Source organism: Cervus canadensis, chromosome 6, assembly GCF_019320065.1.
Source record: "Cervus canadensis isolate Bull #8, Minnesota chromosome 6, ASM1932006v1, whole genome shotgun sequence".
Classification (NCBI taxonomy): Eukaryota; Metazoa; Chordata; class Mammalia; order Artiodactyla; family Cervidae; genus Cervus; species Cervus canadensis.
The window spans coordinates 21582794-21601283 of NC_057391.1; the positions used below are offsets into that span (position 1 = coordinate 21582794).

Sequence of the window (18490 nt, forward strand, 5' to 3'; positions counted from 1 at the left end):
AACACATACATTCAAACACACACATCAGTGTGTGCATAACGAGTCTTAATATGTTTAATAAAACTGGAATTATACAGAATTTATTCTTTGACCAAGATGAAAATGATTAGAAAATCAAGTGCAAAGAGATGTCTCTAGAAATTCCAAAATATTTGGATTATATGCACTAACTTTAAAATAACTCTAGGTTAAAGAAACAATTACAATGGCTATTAGAAAATATTTTGAAAGTAAATATTGTGAGAGTACATTATATAAATATGTCTGAGATGGAGCTAAAATAATACATAGAAGAAAACTTATCTTTTTAAGTACTTATATTACTAAAGAAAGATGTTGAAAAACTGTTATGAAGACTCAGCAAAAGATGATAGAAAAGCAAATTAAACCCAGTGTAAAATGAAAGATGTGATAATAAAATGTTCAATTGGTGAAATACAAATAAAACTATAGTGATAACCATGAAACAGAAATTTAATTTTGTTAAAATGATTAATAAAATCAGTATCTTCCTAGGTATAATTATCAAGGGAAAAAATAAAAAAGATGAATTATTCATATAAATATAAGTAATAAAAAAGAGAACTATTCTACAGGCTCTATAATGTTATAAATGTAATGAAAGAATATCATTAACAAGTTTATGTCACTGAGTAAATGTGTAGAAGTAGATTCACACAGGTCAGGAAAACTTTTTTGACAAATGCAAAGACAATTCAATAGAGATAACAACACAGTCTTATGAACAAATGAGGTTGGGATGATTGTATAGTCTTAGGAAATAATTGAAAATTGACATAAATATCATATCTTGTACAAAAAAAGTGTGTACAGTCTCAAAATGAACCATATATCCAACTATAAAATGTAACAATAAATCTTTTAGGAAAAATATAAGAGAATATCTTCATGACCTAGGGTTAGACAAAAAAATTTTTGACATGACCCCAAAAACACAATCCATACAATATAAATAACTTAGATTTCATCAAAATTAAAAATGTTTGCTCTGTGAAAAACACTATTAAGAGAAGGAAAAAGATAAACCACAGACTGGCAGGAAATATTTGCAAAATACATTTTCATCAAAAAACTGTATTTAGAATACAATGAACTGTTCTAAACTCAGCAGGAAGAAACAGACAATCCAGTTGAAACCTGGACAAATGATTCAGACACTTTACCAAAAAGCTATGTGGTAAGGAAATAAGCATATAGAGAGATGGTCAGTGTTATTAGTAGTTAGGGAAGTGCAAATTAAGCCACAAAGAAATACCACTTCACATCTATCATAAAGATAGATTATGATTAAAGATATCATAAAGATATCATTATGATTTAGCTATCATAAATATCAAATTCTGGCAAAGATGCAGAGAAATTGGATCACTCATACATTGCTGGTGGGTGAATGGTCCAGTCATTCTGGAAAACAGTACAAGAGTTTTGTGTAAGCTTAAATACTCACTTACCTTACAACTCAGCAAAACACACTCCTGGGTATGTATGCTTGAAAAAGGAAAAACTTAACATTCTCACAAAACTCTGTACCTGAATATTCACGGCAGCTATATTTGTGGTCACCAAAAACTGGAAATCAGCCAAAAATCTTTCACGGGGTAAATGCAACTATAATACATCTGTACAATGAGATCTTATTTACAGATTTTTCTCAACTTTCAATAGAGTTATGCTTCAATATACCATTTTCAGTTGAAAATATCATCTGTGGAAAATGCATTTAATATACCTAACCCAGCCTCCCTTAAAGGTGCTTAACATTTACATTAGCCTACAGGTGGGAGAAATCATCTAACACAAAGTCTATTTTATACAAAAGTGTTGAAAATCTCATGTAATTCATTGAGTACTCTACCGAAAGTGGGGCTTCCCAGGTGATGGTAGTGGTAAAGAACCTGCCCGCCAATGAAGGGGACATAAAAGACGCAGGTTCAATCCCTGGATGGGGAAGATTCCCTGGAGGGGGACATGGCAGCCCACTGCAGTATTCTTGCCTAGAGAATTCCATGGACAGAGGAGCCTGGTGGGCTACAGTCCAGGGTCACAAAGAGTCGGACACGACAGCAGTGACTTAGCACACACACACTGAAAGTGAAAACCAGAATGGTTGTGGGAGTACAGAATGAGAGTAAGTATGTCGGTTGTTTCCCCTCATGATTTCAGGGCTGGCCAGGAGCTCAGCTCACTGCTGCTGCCCAGAATCAGCAGAGAATATTACGCCACATGTTGCTAGGATGGGAAAAGACCAAATTTAAAAATTCCAAGTATGGTTTCTACTCAATGTGTATAGCTTTCTTACTACTGGAAAGTCAAAAAACTGAAATCAATATCATAAATTGATGACAGTTTGTAGCGATTAAAAGAAACAGACTACTGATATATTTAGTAGCCTAGATGGGCCTTCCTAGGTAGATCAGTGGTAAAGAATCTGCCTGTAATGCAGAAGACCTGGGTTTTATCCCTGGGTTGGAAAGATTCCCTGGAGAAGGAAATGCAACTCAGTCCAGTATTTTTGCCTGGGAAATTCCATAAGCAAAGGATCCTGGCCGGCTACAGTGTATGGGGTCATAAAAGAGTCAGACAGGACTTAGTGACTAAACAAATATAGCCTAGATGGATCTCAGGATGCTATGCTGAATGAAAAAAAGTCAATCTCAGAGACGACATGGTGTATGATTACACTTATTGGATTATTATGATTATATACCTAGTGTGATTCTACTTATATAATGTTCTCAAAAGGACAAAATACAGAGATGAAAAGATCAGTAGTTCCTGGGGTTATAAAGAATTGCAGGGATGGGGAGGATGTGCAAAGAGGGTTTCTTTAGAAAAATGGAACAATTCTGTGTCATGATTTTAGTGGTGGTACAAGAACCTATAAATGTGATAAAACTTCACAGAGCTTCATATCAAAACCAAAGAGCACATGTAAAAACTGATGTGTAATATTACAGTCTGTATTTTGATAAAAAATTTTATCAGTATCAGTTTCTTAATATATATGTAATTACTATATTAATATATATCTATATTTTATAATATCATGCTGCTGCACAGGCTGCTGTGGTCATTCATGATCTCCTCTGTTTAGTTACAAATAATTCAAGCCCAGGCATTCGCTGCCTGTCAGCACTCAGAAGTGAAATGGGACAGAAGAGTAGAATAGTCTCAGAAAATACAAACTTTCCTTTCTGCTTCACTCATTCATGGGCTATTTTGATCTTAAATTACATGAACTGGCACTGTTTTAGAACATGTCTGTATTTTCTTTTCTACTTGTCTATTTGCCTTTGGTTCTTTTATGTTAATTCATCTATTAGAGCAATGAAACCAAATGGAAGATTGACAGCTACATTCCACATGAACATGAAACAGTGCAGAGAACTTCAGTCACCAACTTCTGTGGGGTTGACAGGTACTAAGTGTCTGCAGTCTGTAGATATTAAGTTTTGTAGGAGTGCATTATAGCATTACATCAGAGAAAACTCTGGCATGTCTATCTTAACTTTATTTTACAAAGAGAAATAATAATGAGTGACTGACAAGTGAGACTGAATACTCTGGACCGATGAGACAGAAAATGTGACCTGATAATTCTAGGACACATGGTCTATAAGTACAATTCTACATTTAGAGTAACAGGATTGAAAACACTGACCCCCTCAAAGTCTACTACATAAGAATCAATATTAGATTTCAAAAGAATATTTTATTCCTGTTATAATTTCATTTAAATACAAACCACTGAATAGACTCTGAAATTCAGATGGACTGATTTTTTTTTTCTTTTGAGCTTTTATTTATTTATTTTGTTAATTATTTTACAATATTGTAGTGGTTTTTGTCATACATTGACATGAATCAGCCATGGATTTACATGTATTCCCCATCCCAATCCCTCCTCTCACCTGCCTCTCTACCCTATCCCTCTGGGTCTTCCCAGTGCACCAGGCCTGAGCACTTGTCTCATGCGTCCAACCTGGGCTGGTGATCTGTTTCACCAGGACTGATTTTTGAAAAATCATTTCATGTTGAAGTAGTTTTATTTATTGAAAAATCTAAGTAGAGCCCTGGAACTCAGTAAAAAACAAAAAAAATAGAGAAAGATATATTAATTATTTTGGATAAGATTGCTTTTCACCCAGAAGGTTTAAGATCTGTGAATATTTTAAACCAGTCACTAGATTCTGGATGGAGAAAAGAAAGTAAAGGCTAATGAATGACTAATCAGTAGATTATAGGAATGTTTCATAGGCTATACAAAATTATATCTTAAACAGAATGGAAAAATTATTTCACTGAATAATTACCGATGTATGTCAACTTGTTTAATCTTCAGTTTCCCTCACTTCAAACCTTTAATATTAATTGCTTTCTTCATGCCTCTTTTCAGGATCTGCCAAACATAATGACTAGGGAAAAATAGGTAGACAAAGTAAAAATTTGTGGTGAGTCAGAGAGTAGTCATATACTTAAAGCTGTCTTTTCCAGTAGCCATGTAGGGATGTGAGAGTTGGACCATAAAGAAAGCTGAGTGCCAAAGAATTGATGCTTTTGAACTGTAGCATTGGAGAAAACTCTTGAGAGTCCCTCGGGCTGCAAGGAGATCAAACTAGTTCCTTCTAAAGGAAATCAGTCTTGAATATTCATTGGAAAGACTGATACTGAAGCTGAAACTCCAATACTTTGACCACCTGATTCGAAAAACTGACTCATTTGAAAAGATCCTGATGCTGGGAACGATTGAAGGCAGGAGGAGAAGGGGATGACAGAGGATGAGATGGTTGGATGGCATCACCAACTCAATGGACATGACTTTGAGTAAGCTCTGGGATGTGGTGATGAACAGGGAGGCTTGGTGCCGGGAGCCAGCACACGAGACCCTACCCATGACAAGGCCATAAGGGAGAAAACCTGACGGGCAAGACGGATCAGGTTTTCAAGGATTCCAAAAAGGCTAGCTCACGAGATCCCACCCATGACAAGGTCATGGGGAGAAAGCCTGACGGGCAAGGCGGATCAGGCCTTCAGGGATTCCAGAAAGCTGCCCCAAAGCTGCCCCCGACTCTCACCTTAAAGATGATATCTGTTTTTCTGATGCCTGCCTCAATGGACTACTCCCTAATTTCTCTGACACAGGCAGGAAGGCCTTCCCCGATCTCTTCCCATATAAGAATCAATTTAGAACTTTAATCAATAAGTTTTTTAGGTGGTGGTATTTTATGAGATTATTTAAGGTGAAAGCAGTGTCTTAATTTGCGCTCCTTTGCTGGTAGTTTGTTAGTCAAATACATTTATGCCCTTGGTACTAATATGCATGATTGCTTATGATATTTTAATCATAGAATAGCATAAAGAACCTGATTATATAAAAGCCCTACTAGATATAGAGCATTTTTGAGGGATGAAGGAGTTTTATTAAAAAATATAAGAAAAATTACTATAAAAGTGGTTATTGGGTTAACATTCGCTTGCTGTGTTTTTGCTTTTAGTGTGCTAAGGTTGTGCTATGGTAACCATTGTTAATATAGTTATAGATCTAGAGAAATAAGAGCTTAGCCCTAGTATTCTAACAACGAAATAGTTGTTAATTATTAGCCAGGAGTGCTAGGCAGAGGCCGTCTTATTAGAGCCACAGAGTCTGTATAGGGTAAAACTTTTAGATAAATTTAACTGACAACTTTTGCAGAAGAATTGATGTTGGTATTAACAGGGTCATATTTTTATTATGTTGTGACATGCTGTCCTGTTACCCTATGAGACTGTAACTTTTCTGTCAAGGTCACCACAGAAACAGAAAACAGGCCTGCATTCACCTGACTTACATAAAATGTTAATAATCCCTAAGGCCAAAAGATAATGTGTAAAGATTTATTCTAGAAACGAAATGCAGAAAGCATTTTGTTCTTCCTTAAGGACAAACTGACGTAATGTAAACTAACCCTGTATAGACATGAGTGAGCATGTTGTATCCTGGATACACTCTGAGTGAGGGTATAAAAACTGTTGTCAAAAAATAAAGACAGACTTGGCCCTATCAAGGCTGGTCTCACGTGTCTTCTATCACTCGCCGACGCCGTTCATCCTAAGGGAACCCCCTGGATCCTGCTGGGGCTGGACCCCGGCAGCTTGGCATGCTGCAGTCCATGGGGTCTCAAAGAGTCGGATAGGACTGAGTGACTGAACTGAACTGAGACTTTTTCCATCTGTGCACAGACTGTGTGGTTGATCTACATGACAAACCACACTTCCTGTTTTGGGGGAGAGTCAAAAGGAACCCACGTGCTATGTATATGTGCTCTCAGGCAATTAAAGACACTGACCTCTCAGCTTGAGGCAGAATTAAACACATTGTGCAGGGGAATCCATGCCTCATGCCGCTCTCCAGTCTACTCTGGGTGTTCCTGGCCTTCACCTTCTCTGGTAGGGATGCTCTCAAACATGGGTGCGAACGTTCAGGGTGAAAGAACTGCACACAGGCATGTGGTGATTCACTGGGACTTGGGGAGGAAAGGAGGATTGGAGAAAAGCAAGCATCTTATGATTTCAATTTGGTTTGTAAATACATGGGTCCAAAATTAGTGTAATTTCTACATTATTTTGTTCACTATTTCAACTCTGTTTTCTTATTTTTCCCACAGGATCTGGTGTGGCCCAGAAAGTTACTCAAGACCAGCCAGACATAACCAGTCAAGTGGGGCAGTCAGTCACTCTGAACTGTCAGTATGAAGTAAGTTGGTACATGATCTCCTACTCCATTTTGTGGTACAAGCAGCTTCCCAGTGGACAGATGACTTATCTTATTCGTCAGTATTCAGAAAATGGGAATGCAAGGGACGGCCGCTACTCTGTAAACTTCCGGAAAGCAGATAACTCCATTAGCCTCACCATTTCAGCCTTACAGCTGGAAGATACTGCAAAGTTCTTCTGTGCTCTCCGTCAACTCACAGTGGTTGAAGTAATGGGAAAAGCTGAACAAAAACCCCAGAGCTTAATAAGAGAGAGCCTCCCTGCTGCAGGACTCCCTGAAATGCACACCTGCAGATCCCAGCAAGAAATGGTAATCGTGTGGTTGCTTCATCTGTGGTCTGGATCATAGGATTTAATTCTAAATAAAAGCTTCTTCCTTGCTTTTTGGTGTCCAGAGTAATTTTCTACTGTTAACATTCTCCTCTTGAATTTTTGACTTTAACTCAATCATACAGAATATGTGTAAAGTTGTCTAAACTTGCTCCATAAATAATTAAAAGTGACAGTTTCACTAAAATACACTCACATCACAAATCTGGGTATAGTTACTTGGAATCATCATAAAAATAATTTCCTTAGTCCTTTGTTCTTGGTCTTGTGTCACTGAAGGTACAAGCAAAGAAGCAGAACCACCAGTGTGCGTGGAATAAGAAGTTAGTTATAAAGATTAGAACTCAGGTAATTGCTAGATCTGGTGGAAGAGTGTGTGCAAAACTGTTATCTTGGTATCTGATGTTGAGACTGAACTCATTGTTTGTCAGCTAGAGTAATATTTGTAGAAGAAAGTTGTATATAGACCAAGGCATGAAGAAACTATGACTCATAAGGACAAACTAGAACCATGAGGTGAATGGAAACCACAAAGGCACACTAAAATTTGTCTGTCTCACCTCCTTCAGTCTCACAGTAGTGGGTGACCTTAGGAGAAGTGGGTGTCATTTGGCATCATGCTACATGCATACTTGACCCAAAACAGAGAAGATGAGGAGGAGGTTTGGTGGGAAGTGAAGGAGTTGTGAGTCAACAACAAGTTGAGCTATCAGATCAGCAGCAAGACGAGTGAGCAACCATAGTCTCTGGAGCCCTGTACCAACCCCCCAAACAGAAAAACTATGACTACTTCATCACAACCACCTTGCAATTGTTACACAAATTTCTTTTGTGGCGAACCCTAACCAAGAACAATACAGGAAGCACTTTCTGGGAAAGATATTTCCAGTTAGTTAAGCTAGTACAAAGCTGCTACAGAACCCTCTTTGTTAACTGGGCATCCATCTGTACTCTTTTAACAACATTTGAATAAAGAAAGCAAAACTATGCTTCTTGCTAATGTTGTTGTTGTTCAGTCACTAAGTCGTGTCTGACTCTTTGTGACCCCGTGGACTGCAGCCTGCCAGGCTCCACTATCCTCCACCATCTCCCAGAGTTTGTTCAAATTCCTATCCCTTGATTTGGTAATGCTATCTACCCATCTCATCCTCTGCCGCCCCCTTCTCCTTTTGTGTTCAATCTTTCCCAGCATCAGGGTCTTTCCCAATAAGTGGCTCTTCTCATCAAGTGGCCAAATTACTGGAGTTTCAGCTTCAGCATTAGTCCTTCCAATGAATATTCAGGGTTGATTTCCTTTAGGATTGACTGGTTGGATCTCCTTGCAGTCCAAGGGACTCTCAAGAGTCTTTTCCAACACCATGGTTCTTGTTAATATAATGCAGTAATTCCTCCTTCAACCCCAAAGATTCTAACCTCATCCTGCAAAGATTATAGCAAATTCATTTATCCATTTGGGGGTGAAGTTATTTTCTTTTCTAGCTAAGCCACATTCTCCCATTGAATCCTTTATCTTCACTCCTGAGCTATAATAAGATATAAGATTGACTTATATTAGCATATCTTATGTTACTACAGGCAGGCAAATGGGAGAGGGGAGTTAAAACTGGTTAATGTAATACATAAATATATTCATATCAAAATGAAAAACAAATTCACATAAGTATTATTGTTCTCATTCCTGCAAATGACCACATGATTATAGCTGGTATTTATAACTACCTCTTCTATTACCCATCCCATAACCTCTTTGTTCATAGTAAGCATTTCCGCTCACTTCTATACTTGATTTCCTATAAAACAACCTCCTGATTCAGAAGCAATGCTATGAGGAAAGTCATAAATTTGAATAAGGAATTCTGCAAGTCCACCACTCTGGTTTTGGCAGAAGATTGAAACTTTCACTGCAACCCATTGAAGACAAATTCAAAAGTCTATTTAAGTGGAAACAATCCTGCCAAAACCCATGGAAATTTTCCATATTGTATTCTAGGAAACATCATTAAGAATGATACTTAACTTCACATCAGAAGCAATAGAAGCCACCAAGGTAAAATATTTTTAAAGTGCTTAGAGAGAAAAAAGAAACAAAACTTTCAAGGTAATATCTTATGAATATGAAAATGTATTTTTAAATTGTGTTTGTTATACATCACTACTAAGAGTTTTGAAAGTGGGTGCACAGACTGATAAACTATATTTGCAATATGTATGTTTGAAAAAGTCTCAGATGAAGATTATGTTAAACAGAATATGTTAAAAGTTCCTCAAATCAATAAGAAAACAGAAAATGAGAATGACAAAATCTTGGAGAGCCAACTGAGAAATGTGATACCCCATAGCAAATAAATATATGAAAACTTTAATGAAGATAAAACCTTATCTGAGGGTTCCATCTGGGTCCTTTCAGTATTCTGAGTGTGTCAATGTGGCTAGGAGAATATTACCCCAGGGAATAGGGAAAAATAATGACTGTCTCCAGGAAAATAAGTGATTAAGTGAGTTTCCTAGAAGCTTCCATCATTGAACCGATGTGGAGTAAAGAACAAACAGTAATAGGTCTCAGACCTGGACATTGAAGGAGATGTAGGCTTTACTAGAACAAAGAAAGTTGGTATTTATTGAGCTTACTCTTTGTCAGCCACTGTGGTTTGCATTTCCAATTCATTGTCCAATTTAAATATAAAAATCCTGTGAGGTAGGTTTCATTATTCCCATTTTTTTAATCTATGTGAAATGAGCCAAAACTCTTCTAACTGTGAAAAGCATCTCCAGCATTTATTGCCAGCCACAGTGTATCATTTGAGGGGGCTCCTTAGGAGCAAGATTTGGACTATGGAGAAGCACTTGACCCCAGAACATAGTGGCTCGAAGTCTTAGTGGTGGTGACATTACTGGTTTAAACTGGAAGCTAAAGGGAACTAGGAAAGAAAATGCCAAACCATAGATTCAATTGCCCCAGGATCAGTAGATGAGGAAATCATCCACTAACCAGTTAACAGTGCTGGATGCTTTAGTAAGTTTCTTGTGTAATAGTGTGCTGGGAAAAACAAGACCTACAAAGAGATTTTATTCCTTTAACACCCTAAGCTTGTCTCCCCATCAAGACCTGTGCCCCTTGTCTTTGCCTTCTCTGCTGTGATGCTTGGTTGTTGTTTAGTCACAAAGTTCTATCTGACTCATCCGCAGTGATAGTCACCTACACACTAGGCCATCAGTGAATTCCAGCCTTTTGAGTCCTGGCTGCCTGGACTACTTGCTTGGTGTCCTGTGATAAACACTGAATTTTGCTTCACTGCAATCCACATGAGCAAGTGGACCCAGGAAGGTTATGTGTATATATATATAATATATACACACACACACACACACACACACACATATATATACCTCAACTAGTAAAGAATCCACCTACAATGCAGAGGACACAGGAGACTCGGGTTCAATCTCTGAGTCAGGAAGATCCCCTGGAGGAGGAAATGCAACCCACTCTAGTATTCTTGCCTACAATATCCTGTGGATATAGGAAACTGGCAGGCTACAGCCCATGGGGTCCCAAAAATGACTTTGTGACTAAACAACTATGTGTGTATATATACTAAGTTGCTTTATTCTTGTCTGACTCTTTGTGAACATATGGACTAGAGGATACCAGGCTCTTCTGTCCATGGGATTTCCCGGGTAAGAATACTGGAGTGGGTTGCCATCTCCTTCTCTAGGGTATCTTCCTGACCCGGGAATAGCACTCGCATCTTCTACATTCCAGGTGGATTTGTTTACCACTGAGGCACTTGGGAAACCCAATATATATACATGTGTGTGTGTGTGTGTGTGTGTGTGTGTGTAGTCCAAAAGATAAAAGTATTTCTAGAGTTCACACTATTCCAACTCTAAAATAAAAGTCTAAGTTGGACTCTTTTTGATTTTTTTATCTAGATGTCAACATTTCTACCTTGCAAGCCTCTTCAGGCAATATTTATTTAATTTACCTAGTGGTCAATTGGTTTGGCCTCTATTTCAAATAATTATGCTGGCTTTACAGCTCCTGCAGTTCAATTCCAGAAAAATAAATGACCCAATCAAAAAGTGGGCCAAAGAACTAAACAGACATTTCTCCAAAGAAGACATACAGATGGCTAACAAACACATGAAAAGATGCTCAACATCACTCATTATCAGAGAAATGCAAATCAAAACCACAATGAGGTACCATTACACGCCAGTCAGGATGGCTGCTATCCAAAAGTCTACAAGCAATAAATGCTGGAGAGGGTGTGGAGAAAAGGGAACCCTCTTACACTGTTGGTGGGAATGCAAACTAGTACAGCCACTCTGGAGAACAGTGTGGAGATTCCTTAAAAAACAGGACATAGAACTGCCATATGACCCAGCAATCCCACTTCTGGGCATACACACCAAGGAAACCAGATCTGAAAGAGACACGTGTACCCCAATGTTCATTGCAGCACTGTTTATAATAGCTAGGACATGGAAGCAACCTAGATGCTCATCAGCAGACGAATGATAAGAAAGCTGTGGTACATATACACCATGGAATATTACTCAGCCATTAAAAAGAATTCATTTGAACCAGTTCTAATGAGATGGATGAAACTGGAGCCCATTATACACAGTGAAGTAAGCCAGAAAGATAAAGACCAATACAGTATACCAACATATATATATGGAATTTAAAAAGATGGTAACGATAACCCAATATGCAAAACAAACAAAGAGACACAGATGTACAGAACAGACTTTGGGACTCTCTGGGAGAAGGCAAGGGTGGGATGTTCTGAGAGAACAGCATTGAAACAAGTATACTATCAAGGGTGAAACAGATCACCAGCCCAGGTTGGATGCATGAGACAAGTGCTCAGGGCTGGTGCACTGGGAGGACCCAGAGGGATGGGATGGGGAGGGAGGTGGGAGGGGGGATCGGAATGGGGAACACATGTAAATCCATGGCTAATCCATGTCAATGTATGGCAAAAACCACTACAATATTGTAAAGTAATTAGCCTCCAACTAATAAAAACAAATAAAAAAAAATTATGCTGGTTTTAAATTTCAGGATTCTGCCTTATTCGTTGAAGGAATGCTCCATTCTGTTGGAGACACATACTTCCTGGTTTAGACAAAGTCCCTCCAATATGTGGGTAAATTTACCAAGGAATTAGTAGTCTCATCAGAAATAAGCTCCATAGCAAATGAGCTTTTTGAATGTCCTTTTTTGAGCTTTTCTTGTCCTCAGAATCTTATCCTCAAGCGGTCTGATTGCTGCAAGTTCACTGATTGCTATGATCTGGAGGGGAAAAAAAAGGAAATTGATTTGTAGTGACTTCTGTGTGTTAGAGCTTCCCAGGTGGCGCTAGTGGTAAAGAACTCACCTGCCAGTGCTGGAAACATACGAAATGGGGGTTCAATCCCTGGGTCAGGAAGATCTCCTGGAGGAGGGCATGGCAACCCACTGCAGTATTCTTGCCCCGAGAATCCCACGGACAGTAGAGCCTGGTCGGTTACAGTTCCTGGGGTTGCAAAGAGTCGGACACAACTAAGCAACTTTCACTACACTACACCACTGTTTATCTAGCATTCCCTGCCCAACCATCTATTCATACTTCTAAATAGGAGACCTTAATCAGGCTTTTCAGATATTCCTTTATTAACTGTAGCTGCATCTCTTTTCTTGGGAATTTAGTCAGAATTTGGCCATTGAGACGCCTTCCAATCCTGTTTCACTTTTCACAACACAATTTAAGTTTGAGTAAGTGGAAGGCCCTGCTCTGACTTTTAGCACCTACCCCATACTGTTTAGGTGAGATGGAATGAGGTTGTTAGATAGCATCCCTAACTCAGTGGACGTGGATTTGAGCAAACTGCGGGACATAGTGGAGGACAGAGGACACTCGTGTGCCTCAGTCCACGGGTCACAAAGAGTCGAACGTGACTTAGTGACTGAACAACAACCATGCTGTTTCCTTTGCTTATTTCAGTTGTTCACTGGAAAGAAGATTTTGTAGTCAGGCACCTCCAGATTCTAATATTTGAGAATGTGAAGAATGAACACTCTGTAGAGAAATCAGTTTCTGTGACTGACACTGTCTTTCTGAACAGGAGTGAGCAGCCTCTTGACTATGGAACAGCGTCCTGGCTTGCTGTGGTTCAGGAAGGACAGAGCGCCAATTTCACCTGCAGTTCCCCTTCCAGGTCTTTCTATGCCTTACACTGGTACAGATGGGAACTTGCAAAGGGCCCCAGGAACCTGTTTGTAGTGAGTGTAAATGGGGATGAAAAGAAGCGAGGGCGAGTGAGAGTCACTCTGAACACTTAGGAGGGCGACAGCTCCATGTACATTGGAGGATCCCATTGGAAAAGACCCTGATGCTGAGAAAAATCGAGGGCAGGAGGAGAAGATTGCGGCAAAGGATGAGATAGTTGGATGGCATCACTGACTCAATGAACACATGAGTGAAAGTTGCACATGTCCTAGTTTTTTGCAACCCCACAGACTATACAGTCCATGGAGTTCTCCAGGCCAGAACACTGAAGTGAGTAGTCTTTCCCTTCTCCAGGGGATCTTCCCAACCCAGAGATCGAACCCAGGTCTCCCGAACTGCAGGTGGATTCATTACCAGCTGGGCCACCAGGGAAGCCCAAGAGTACTGGAGTGGGTGGCCTATCCCTTCTCTAGCAGATCTTCCCGACCCAGGAATCCATGTGGGTCTTCTGCATTGTGGGTGGATTCTTTACCAGCTGAACTACCAGGGAACATGAGTTTGAGCATATTGGGAGATAACGAAGGACAGGGAAGCCTGGCACGCTGTTGTCCACGACGTCGCAAAGAGTCAGACACAACTTAGTGATTGAACAACAGCAACAGCAATTTAATATGAAAACCCCAGAAAACACTCTTATCAGCTTAGAGTGGGAAGAAATTTAAGCCTAGGGAGGAACAGGGAAGAAATGGGGGCACAAAAGACCCAATAGGAAATTTGCTCCAACTTTTGACCTCCAGGGGATGAGGTTGCATTAACTGGAAATGTCACCTCTAATAAAAGCTCCATTTCACTTCTATGAGCTTCTGTACCTCACAGCTCACTGAGGTGCACATTTGAACAGGCTCAACACCAGGAGCAGTGATTATCAAGGAAGCATCTCTTACTGATAGTCACTAGAACTTGCTTGCATTGGGATCCTTTGAATCTCAGATTTCCCTGTAATAGGACTCAGCACACTCTGGCACATTCCTTCCTTCTCCTCCGGGGAGATCTTCCGCAATATGGCTCTCAGCTTCCTTCCTCTATAGCCATGTTCTCTACCACCCTTCTCCTGTTGGGAATGTTCTTCATAGGGAATCAGTAACATTATATTCCATGCTCCTGCTTCTATAGAACAAACAGAGTTCTGGTTGAAATCTGAATAGAGACACTGTCTCATTACTGGTAGGTCTGTCCTGGTCTCACTGATTCAGCGTTGCTGTTGCAGAAAGAACTGGAGCCCAGTCAGTGACCCGCCTGATAGCCACATCACTGGCTCTCAGGGGCCCCCTGAAGTGGAGATGCAACTATTCCTCCCTCTAGTGAACTTCCCTATCTCTTCTTGTATGTCCAGACAAGAGAGTAGGAAGAAAAAAGGTTTGCTTTATCCAAAGGTTGCCTGTAACAGGCATTCTAGGTTAAACACATTTTCATGCAAAGTTCCAAGTGACCAGCTCAGATTGCCCCTCTCCTCTTTTCTAATTCAACTTCTCTAATATCCACTGTGTGCCCAATAATAATTATTGATTCTAATCAATTTTATTTTTCTACACATTTCCCACAGTTCCTTTAGTGAACATTTGTCGTAATCTCGAACTGTTCATCTGATCCTCATGCCTGCAGATCACTTCAATTTTACCTCAGTGAAAATATACAGGTCCTCATCTTCCGTCCTTTTTACCTCAAAATCCATATACACAGAATCATTGTTATTCGTACAGTCAGAGAAAAAGCAAAGACTTGCCTTTCATATGTTTTAAAAACCCTTATTTTTCTCTTAAAATAACCTACTAGAGGCAAAAAACAGAATACAAATAACAGTAGTTAACAATTAAAATGTATTTTGTGTAAAATAGATAACTAATGGGAAGTTGCAATATAACAGGGAGCCCATACTGGTGCTCTGTGAGGAACTAGAGCATTGGAGGGAGGCTCAAGAGGGAAGGGAGATATATATATATATATGTATATACACACACACATACATACATATATAAAATACTGACTGATTCATTTTGTTTTACAGCAGAAATTGACCCAACAATGTAAAGCAATTATCTCTAATTAAATATTTAAACATGAAATTTTATTTAAAATTTATTTTTAAATTATATGTTTTTAAATAAATTTATTATCTTAATTGGAGGATAATTACTCTGCAATATTGTGGTGGTTTTTGCCGTACTTCAACATGAATGAGTTTTAACAAAAATAAACATAAAACTATTAGTTTTAATAAAAATAAAGCTATTTACAATTCTACTTTCAATGCTCATCGAGTGACAAAAAATAATATCACTGTTTCTGTAGGTTTAGTCTAAAATAAATATATATATATATTAAAAGTAAACCTATTTAATATTGCAAAATGTTCCAGCCAAGACTACTATGAATACTGTGTTGATGCATGAGCACCCTTCAGAATCACAGGTGAGTGCATAAGGAATGCCAAAGGGAACAGAAAAAAAAAAAAAAAAAGGCTCCTGAGAACTTCTGGGAAATAAAATTTCATTTTGCAAGCATCTCCTGCATCCATGCCAGCTAGATAATTAACGTTTGTTTTCTCTTCCCTAAAATCCTCCACAAATTCAAATCAGAGTCTGCCTTCTTTGCAATGTTGTTAGAAAATGACCCTAAAGTCCTAAAATAATGACCTTTCTATTTCTCACTCTCCTCACTCTTCTCTAGTCCATTCTGAATTGGTTGAGGTGGGAGGGCGGGGCTTCCTGTCACAAAGTGAGGGCATGAGAAGGACTTGGTGGGTGAGCTGATTGGCTGCAGGAGCAGGAACATTTCCACAGCAGCTAATGACACTCCCTCCCTCAGGGTTTAGTGAAGTATCTGACAGTGAAAATGTCTCAGTAAGAAGAGGAGGCATCATGAAGAGGCTAGCAGGCACTGTGCTGGGGCTTTTGCTTGCCCAGGTTTGCTGTGAGTTGGGGCTGCCTCCCAGGGTCATCTGAAGGATTGAGCAGCTGCTGTATTGTTAAGGGAGAGAGAGGAGCTGACAAGTCCTGCAGACTTTGTATCCTATTCATCATCTATGGGATCAGAGGAGAAGCGGGTCGGGGGGTGGTGGAGGCACTTTCAGGGTTTTGTAGGAGTTACGGTGACACTCACCTGTGACTGTTTCTCTTTCCTCATCAGGTGTGCGAGGGGTGGATGTGGAGCAGAGTCCCCCAGCCCTGAGTCTCCAGGAGGGAGCCAGCTACACGCTTTGGTGTAATTTTTCCACTTCCCCACCGAGTGTGAATTGGTATCTTCAGAACCCTGGGGGCCACCTCATCCACCTGTTTTACATTCCTTCAGGGACAAAGCAGGAAGGAAGATTAAAGGCCACGACAGTCCCTGCAGAACGCCGCAGCTCACTGCACATTTCCTCTCCGCGGACCACAGACTCGGGCACTTACTTCTGTGCTGCGCAGCACGGTGCTCCCCAGGCACCTGCGGCCTCTACACGAACCCTCCCGGGCCTCAGCCCCTCCTCCAGCCTCAGTCACACCGTGAGGCCCCACAGGGCATTTTCAGTGCTTAGTAATCCTTAGGAACATTGGTATAGGTATAACCACAAACGCTTTTTAGCCCAACAGATTTCTGTTGGTCTTTTCCCTTTGCAGTCTATCTCCTTCTGCACTAGAACCTCTAACTTGTAACTAAAAATGTAGCTGATAAGAGGACAGAATTAAAATAAGTATTTCTCACAGTATGCTGGACTCCAAAACAGTAAACATTGAAAGCAACTAAAAGAAGAGAGAAATCTCTCCAGTAAGGATATTATCCAGCTTGGTTGGGTGTCTCAAGAATGTTCAGATCTGTCTCACTGTGATGTATCCCAACAGGCAACTGCAAGCACTGGTATCCCATCCTATCAGTGCAGCAAGTGAAGAGAAAATATTTGCTCAATGTTTAATATGACTTTGACCACTTATAAAGTATTTCTTATAGATCTGGATGCAAAAAATCTAAAATCAGTTCCGCTATAGCCAGGGTCTTGGCAGGGCTGATTCCTTCCAGATTCTCTGAGGAAGCATCTGTTTCCTTTCCTTTTGTGGCTTCTGGAGGCCACCTGGATCCATGGCTCAAGACCCCTTCTTGAATCATTCCAAATCTTACTTCCACCACCATGGCTCCCTCCTCTCCTGGAGTCAAATATCTTTCCGACTCTGTCCTATAAGGTATAAAATTTAAAGCACAGAAATCTCAATTAAATAGAGCTGGCAGAAGAGGGGGAGTTCTCCCGACCTGTGGACATCACAGAGGGCAAAAGGAAGACGAAAGAAGCCTCTTCTTCCCTGGTCAGTACGCCGTCAATAGAAAGTCAAGGGCGCTCTGTTTACTATAACCCTCTTAATTTCCTTGTGTTCTCTATAAAAGCATTTCCTTTCCTTGTCCGGTGGGGACTTGCATGTGGCTCCTCATGGTTGCAGATCTGGAACTTCAGTCCTTTTGTGATATCAATATACTCATCTTTTCTGGAGAAATATTTGGCAGTCTGTCATTTGTTCCCTGTACCTGTGATTTTGTTTTTGTTCTGTTGTATTTGTTCCTTTGTTTTGATTCGCTTTTATATATCACATATAAGTAAAAAACACTATATGTCTTTCTCTGTCTGACTTATTTCTTTAAGTATAATACGCTCCATATCTATCTATGTTGTTTCATTTGGCAATTGCATTCTTTTTTTATATTTGATTAATGTTCCATTGTGTGGTGTGTGTGTGTATGAGTCAGTGTGTATAGATAGATAGTTAGATGAAAGATCGATATTTTCTCTAACCATTCATCTATAAACGAACACTTAGCTTGGTTCCAGATCTTGGTTACTGTAAAAATGCTGCTATAAACATTGGGGTGCAGATACAATTGGAAGCGTTTTGTTTTCTTTGAACAAATACCTGGGAGTGAAATTGCTGGGTCATATGGTAGTTGTATTTTTAGTGTTTTGAGAAGAACCTCCATAATGTTTTCCATAGTGGCTCCTCCAATTTCCCACCCAACGGCAGTGCAGGGCTTTCCTTTCCTCTGCATCCTCACCACACTTGTTATTTCTATTCTTTTGATAATAGTCATTCTGATAGATGTGAGGTGACACCTCATTTTGACATAGATTTGCTCTTTTTCTGAATATT

General features: G+C 39.6%; 1 gene segment (V, D, J or C); it reads left to right on the top strand.

The window, feature by feature from the left end:
• Positions 1 to 16162: 16162 nt before the first annotated feature.
• On the top strand, positions 16163 to 17736 carry LOC122443241. The segment is given in 2 exon segments: positions 16163 to 16292; positions 16509 to 17736. Coding segments are annotated over 2 exon segments (522 nt in total).
• The last annotated feature ends 754 nt before the right edge of the window (positions 17737 to 18490 follow it).